The 7,187-nt window shown below is 38.0% G+C and overlaps 1 protein-coding gene across 1 annotated transcript in view; it reads left to right on the top strand.

Moving 5' to 3' along the window:
* LONRF2 (LON peptidase N-terminal domain and ring finger 2) overlaps window positions 1-6,860 on the top strand; it is a 50,256-nt gene extending 43,396 nt beyond the window's left edge. Inside the window, exons 10-12 of the mRNA XM_073352092.2 lie at window positions 411-573; window positions 2,133-2,282; window positions 2,648-6,860. Of these exons, the coding sequence (XP_073208193.1) occupies window positions 411-573; window positions 2,133-2,282; window positions 2,648-2,806 (472 nt within the window). The 3' untranslated portion in view covers window positions 2,807-6,860. The remainder of the gene's footprint in view (window positions 1-410; window positions 574-2,132; window positions 2,283-2,647) is intronic.
* Window positions 6,861-7,187: the final 327 nt, after the last annotated feature.

A 7,187-nucleotide genomic window follows, 5' to 3' on the forward strand; every position in this document is an offset into this window, starting at 1 on the left:
GCGGAACAAGTTTGGGAACCACTGCTCTAGGTACTTCTCTGCCTTCCTCAGCAGTGTAACAGAGCTATCTCTTTATAAATAGTTGCAAAACCCTGCATAAGTTGCCACCAGCACTCAGGAACTGGTGTTGATGACCAGGAGCATGAAATCTGCTCAGTTTATTTAAAAACCTGCCCCTCCCTCCTTCCCCACACACAATTCTAATTTTAAAAAGCTGTTGCTTTAATCATGAAGTGTGTGTGTGTGACTGTTACCAGAAACATCGTTGTGTTGGAAAATTATGCAGTTACTTTCGTTTTTCACCAATGTAACGCAGTGGTGAATCAGGTCCAGTAAGTTTATAAATGTCTGAACTTCTATAAATACCTGTTAGTGACTTCCTAGTTTTCTGTGCCCTTTTATTATTTCAGGTTTGCCGATTATGGCTGCATGCTAGAGATCAGGGATGTAAAGTTTTTTCCTGATGGGCGTTCAGTTGTTGATACGGTTGGTGTTCGTCGATTTAAGGTCTTGAACCATGGTCAACGAGATGGGTATAACACCGCGAACATTGAATATCTTGAAGATAAAAAGGTGATCTCTTGGGCATTCATGTTTCTTTGGGTTCGCTTAAATGTTCCGTCCTTGTCGCATCTCAAGTTGAAGTTATTTATTTACATGGTCATAGTGCACATTTTCTTTACTTCGGAAACCATGGAATAAATGATTTTGCCCTTCTGACTACCTCACTAGCGCTCTCTGCAGTTTAATCCTCTCTCTACCAGTGGTACTTCTGTTGTCATCAAATCTCAGGGTAGCTTTCAAACCTTTGATACTTGAAAAGATACAACCTACCATGTCATGTTTAGATTGGGGCTAAAGTAGCAGGTGAAAATGACACTGGTTCAAGACCCTTCTAAAGACACACGTCTAAGTTTTATTCAAGTGCTTAGGATTCCATGCTTTGCATTGATACACAGTATCTGTTCGTAGCTCCCAGAGGTGATCTCTGACCTCACCACACACTGAATAGAAAAGCTGTTTTGTTTTTGTTTTTAAAAAGGTATAACTCATTTTAAAGAAGAGAACTTGGTACTAATACTCAAATGCTTGTGTATGCATGGCATCTAAGGAAATCTACCAATTAAAATAACTTTCTTTTCTAAAATCTGGCGAACACCTCATTTAGTGAATTTGTGGTGGAATTTACTGGCCAAAACAAGAATGGCCTGCATAATGGTCTAGTGTTATGCTGGATATCTCAAATGAGTGCCAGAGTGAGCCGTAGCTCACGAAAGCTTATGCTCAAATAAATTGGTTAGTCTCTAAGGTGCCACAAGTCCTCCTTTTCTTTTTAGTAAAACTCTGATACCACTTCACAGTGCACTCACTGCAGAGTTCAGGCCAGTGGATAGCATTAGAAAAGTCCAGACAGGTCACATGGTTCTCAAACAGACTTTCACAGTTAACTGCAGTTAACTAGGAGGGTTCTCCCCATTTGTGCTGTGCAGGTCAATTGCCAACAAACACACAGAAAAAGAGACAATGGGGATAAAATGCCTCTTCAAGGTTAAAGTGGTCTAATATCCCATGTTATTGCTCAAGGTCCGCACTGTGTGTAGGTGAAGTATATCGTCAGATCAAACATTTGTGTATATTGGCAGAAACCTTTTTAATACCATCCCTGGTACTGGGAAGTCAGTCTCACTTATCTACTTGCTCTGTTTCTCCCTGTCATCTTTCCACTGCTCCCTTGACCTGAGTACCACTTCTACTGTATTTGAAAACAGCACTACTTTGTAGAATTCCCTTAATGCAGAAGCCCTGGCAGGAGGGCTCCTCGTCCTTATTAAGAGGAAATCCTAATCAACTGAAGACTCCAATAGCAATACTTCTGACTTGGTTGCTGAAAGGACCTAAAACTTCTGTAGGAGAGACCAAAAAATGGAACTGGCACGAGTTTGGGATGTATCAGACTTATGCACCACTTCGTTAGCTGGAGACATCCACATTAAGTGGCATAACCATCTCTTAGTAAGGAGTAGTCATTGCTGTTAAGCATAATTGGGTTGAAATTGGCTCTCTGTGAGGCATTTAAATAGTATAGAATATGGAATAAATCTGATTTTTGTATCCTCCTTTTTCTTGATAAGGTGGAGGGAGCAGAGTATGAAGAACTTGTCCGTCTTCATGATTCAGTTTATGATCAAGCTGTTGCCTGGTTTACTTCCCTTAAAGACAACATGAAAGCACAAATTCTCAATCATTTTGGATCAATGCCAGGAAAGGAATCGGAGCCACAGGTAAATATTTCCTAAACCTGCACTACCATCCTAGATCTATGGATCTCCTAGACAAATCTCTGATAGAAAGGTCTCTCGTGTCTCATACATATCAAGCTTATTAATGATTACCCAGTTCTGGTTCACTAGAATCAAGGTTGGAAAAACATTGCCAACTACTCCCTGTGGTTTTGACTCCTGAAGATGTCATTGCTACTTAATTGCACAAAGAGGAAACATTTGAAGTTGGTGTAGCGCTCAAGAAACCCCCACTATATAGATGGGCATTAGTTGTATGTACTCCTAAAATAGAGGGAAAGTGGGAGGGAAGATTGCTAACACTAACCTGTAATCTGTAAGCATGTATCCTTTTATTTCTCTTGCAGAGTAACCCCAGTGGTCCAGCCTGGTACTGGTGGCTATTGGCAGTGTTACCATTAGAAAACAGGGCTCAGCTGGCTATACTTGCTATGACTTCTTTTAAAGATCGTCTTATTGCCATCAGACGTGTATTAATATTTGTAACACGCAAGAGACCCAGATGACATGGACTTACTCGTGAACAGGCACTGACTGTATGTTAGTAGATATGTTTTTTTAAAAGCATCATGCAGAGATGAACAGTTCTTTCTGGTTGTCTGACGTTTGCTATTCTGGATGTTCACCAAACTTTGCACTCTACTCTGTAATTAATAAGCACTCTGTGCCTGTTGTCCTGGTGAAATCTGAGCCCTTATGAAGTTGTGCTACAATTACAATGTCATTGGTAGTTGTGGATAACTACTTTGAAGTACTATTCATAATCAAGAGTTGATGTTTCTAGCCTGTGAGAGACTGAGTTTAAAGTATTAGAACACCACAAATGGCCTATGTGCAGTTTGGATTTACACTTAGAAAGGAAAAGAGTTCTCTGCAATGGATCACAGACTGCAGATAGATTTATTAGAATTTTCCTGAGATGGTCAGCAGAAGGGAAACCAAACTATCCTGCAGATAAAGAATGCACAAAGTACATAGCTGACAGGATATTCTCTTAATGAGTTGGTAGAGTCTCTCTGCACTTTCATCTACTTGTTCAAGAAATATTGGTCTATAAAACAATTTTCAAGATTAAGGTTTTGGAGGTTGTCCAGGAGCGTAGTATTTACATGGTCAAAGCTGTGTGTCGGGAAGAGTAGTAGCTACTGAACAGCAATTTGGTAGCCGTAAGTAACCCCTTGTGTTGTGATTTGCATGTTGTAATGGAATGAATATATCAAATGTCAAAGGTGTGCATTTATTTTTAGAAAATCAAAGTAATCCCAGTTGGTCAGATGTCACTACACACAAATCAAACATATTCCCTAAAACATGAAAGGCTGTTGTGAAATAGCTATTTCACTCCAAATTCCGGGAAAGCATGCTGTGATACTCGGCCGATGAGTGTTCTTAAAGTAAACTTGGCTAGGATAAGCATTGGGGAAGATTCCATTTCCCTTCTCACCTTCAAATGATGTGCCAAGCTGATGTTACATTGGAACAATATTTGTTAGAACTTTGGGTTTAAAAGTTAGTGTTATGTTTTATATCATAAGTGCTGCACGTGGTTGGAACCTTGGTCTGTGATGACATCATGAAAGGAGGTCTAAACTGAACACTAACAAGGCAAGTCTCAATGCAAGCTTAAGTCAAGTGTCCTCTTCATTTGTTTGTCTTGGTTTTTAATATATTGGTTTTGTTAATATCTTACTTTGATAGCTATTGAATATGTTGCTGGTTAGTCAAACTATTTTAGTGGCTATTTAGAAAATTAATTTAATTGTGTAGCTTCCTAAAAGAAGTAATTTTACCAACTTGAAAAGTTAGCCACAATCTGTGCTCTCAAAGTATAGCAAGATGCTTTTAGAGACACTTGTTCATGTGCAACACTCTAAACATTTAGATAAGACACCATTTTCATCATGCCAGAGTGCCTAGTTTTTAGTTTGCTTTGAATTATTATTTTTTTGTGTGTCCATGAAGATATATATTAAAAATTTGCACATGAGTCCTGGAAGAAAACTGCATAAACAAATGAATTAACACATATTGACTGCTTTCTTGGATACTGTAATTACAACCTTTGTGGTCTGGGAAGCTAAAGTATCTAGTGCAGTGGTTTTCAAACTTTTTCTTTTTTCATTTATAAAACTTCAAATGGAGGTGCGTACCCCTTTGGAAATCTTAGACATAGTCTGTGGACCTGCAGGGGTCCACGTACCACAGGTTGAAAACCCGTGATCTAGTTAACTTTTCTTTCAGCAAATCGTTACCAGAAGTGGTTTCTGTAACCTGCTCTGAATGTACTGTAATTGCCTCTACCTTGAACGCGCCTTTTCTAGTTAAATAGTGATTTGTAATTTATCCTTTGAATTGTGAAGTGCATAACTTACAACCAATGATTTCGTAATCTCCACAGTAGCCTTGCTGGAAGTTCTGCTACTGTCATAAGAGTACTAAAAGTAAAAGCTATATGAGATTCTGAGAGGGTGGAGAAGGCATCAGAGCCCCAAAGCTGCAAACAAAACCGCTTGAAGTCTTTTGGAGCACTTCCCCCTCCATCCATGCATTAGTAACTCTCATACTTCATCCCAGTGTTTTTTCCAGTTAATCCATTTTAGACTACCAGCACTTTAGGTAGTTCAGCTTCAGTTTGGCAACCCAACTCATTTTCAGTTGGGAAAATAAATTCTCTTTTCAGAGTAGCAGCCGTGTTAGTCTGTATTCGCAAAAAGAAAAGGAGTACTTGTGGCACCTTAGACTAAAATAAATTGGTTAGTCTCTAAGGTGCCACAAGTACTCCTTTTCTTTTTGTGAATTCTCTTTGTGAACTTTCACATTGTTTGTTTTTTGTTCTGTATGCCACTCTTGCCATCATTGTCCTTGCTCTCTTTGTTTTACCCTTCCCCTCTTCCATGACTCTTTCCATGTCCATGCATTGAGTTTTAATGTTTTGGCGGCAAAGGGACATTGACAGAATCATACAGTCCTAGGCCTTGCACCTGCAGAATGTTACATATGTGCTTAACCTTACACAGATATATATCCTTTTAGAATTGAAATGTTAGTTGCTGTTTCCTTGATTCTAATTACTGACGACAATGTGAATTTCTCCTCTTTGCAAAAGCCAGTGATTTAAGATGTCTGTCCTTTAAGTACTTTTAAAAGTGACACTACAAAACAAAGTGTTCCCTTTAATACATCATAGGAAAGCAATAATGAAGATGTAAGAGTGTCTTTTTTTTTTTTAATTAGCTTTTTTGCATTAAATTACATTACTGTCTAAGGATGCCAGGATAACTAATGAAATGTCCTCGCTTGGGTGAAAGCTGAGTGACAGAATTTTTGGTAAGTTTTTAAACTGTTTCTAGTACAATGGGGTCGTGGTCCATGACTGGGGCTCCTGGGTGTTACATTAATACAAATAATTAATATTCGTTTTTAAACACTTAAGTGACTGACATTTTGGATACATAATATGAAATAATCAGTATCTGTATGCAAATGTTAAACTAACAACCCAAACTCACTGTTTCTTCCAAAACATGAAATACTGGATCATACAGCAAAGCTAAAGAGAAATGCTATTCATAGGCACGTACAGAGTCTCTAGGGGTAGAGACTTTATTCCTACCAAGTTCTCCTGTCCTGGTTTGTACAGCAGCAAATAGTAAATAGATGGAGAAACTAGTTGCCTCTCCTCTGGATTAGAGGCAAATGTCCATATTGCAGCTATCTTACATCTTTACTTCGTTCTTGTCCCCATGGTACGGTATTGAAACCATGAGCTAAGCAGCTGGAAAAGACAGGTGTTTTGCTGCCCTTTAACACATTACATTTTTCGTACTTACTTCCTAGCCTGGGCAATGTGATAGGAAAGTCTCCACTTTGGTGAGATCCTTTATACGTCATAAAGAAACAAAAATGTCCAGATCGAATTTTTTTTTCCCTTATGGGTCACCTGTAAGACTTAAAAAAAAATATTTAACGTCACCTTTCAAGAAGCCTGTAAATTGTTTGCCATCAAGGCCTTTGTTATCGACTGTATTTTAACATGTCCAGTCTGTGTTTCATTTCATCGATTGCTTTGGACTTCTAACATGCTGATGATCAGTTTCTTACTGCTCCCTTTCTCATGCTCCAGTCCATTTTGAAACTGAAATATAAAGCTACTGTTCAAAAACACTTGGTTCATATTACCTTTCACACTGGTGGAATTGGTATTTGGTAGCGCCTTACATTTACAGTTGTGAAATGATTGTATCAATAACAAAATCTCATCTGGGGCTTGTGACCAGATTAAAACAAGTATGTGTAATGTAGATAAACTTGAAACAATTTTTTACTGTTTTAAAGCTAGTTATGAAACTGTATGTACATATGTATAAATATAAATTAAACTGCGCCATTTTGTATTTAGTAAATTCAGGACAAGTCCATGTTCTAGCCACATTTGGTACTTGTTGCATAAGCAAAGCCAAACTTTTTTAAAAATAGCAATGTTCATTTCATGTATATTTGCAATATTCATGGGAAATGTACTTAATTTATGTGACATTTTGAATAAACAGATCACATTTAGCAGTGTCTGTCTCTTAACAAAAACCCATCATATGTGAAATGTTAAGGTTACTTGGACGTTTTCTTAATTAGAACTTAAATTTAAGTGTGCATGTGTATATCTATTGCTGTTGGTTTGGATTTAGGGCTGTAGGCCCTTGTAATTCGTTTCTGTTAGCACGTCTTGTAATTTTAAATGCCTTAATTTCTGTAAATCTGTTTTGGGGCAGACCACTCAGACAACATGCGTGTGTTTTCCCAAGAATGCTGCTTTAACATGATGTGGAGTAGGGGTTGGAATTTTTATTAATTGGGGTCAACAAACTCTACTGTTAAAGGCTAAAGCTC

Source organism: Lepidochelys kempii, chromosome 1 (assembly GCF_965140285.1).
Source record: "Lepidochelys kempii isolate rLepKem1 chromosome 1, rLepKem1.hap1, whole genome shotgun sequence".
Lineage (NCBI taxonomy): Eukaryota > Metazoa > Chordata > Testudines > Cheloniidae > Lepidochelys > Lepidochelys kempii.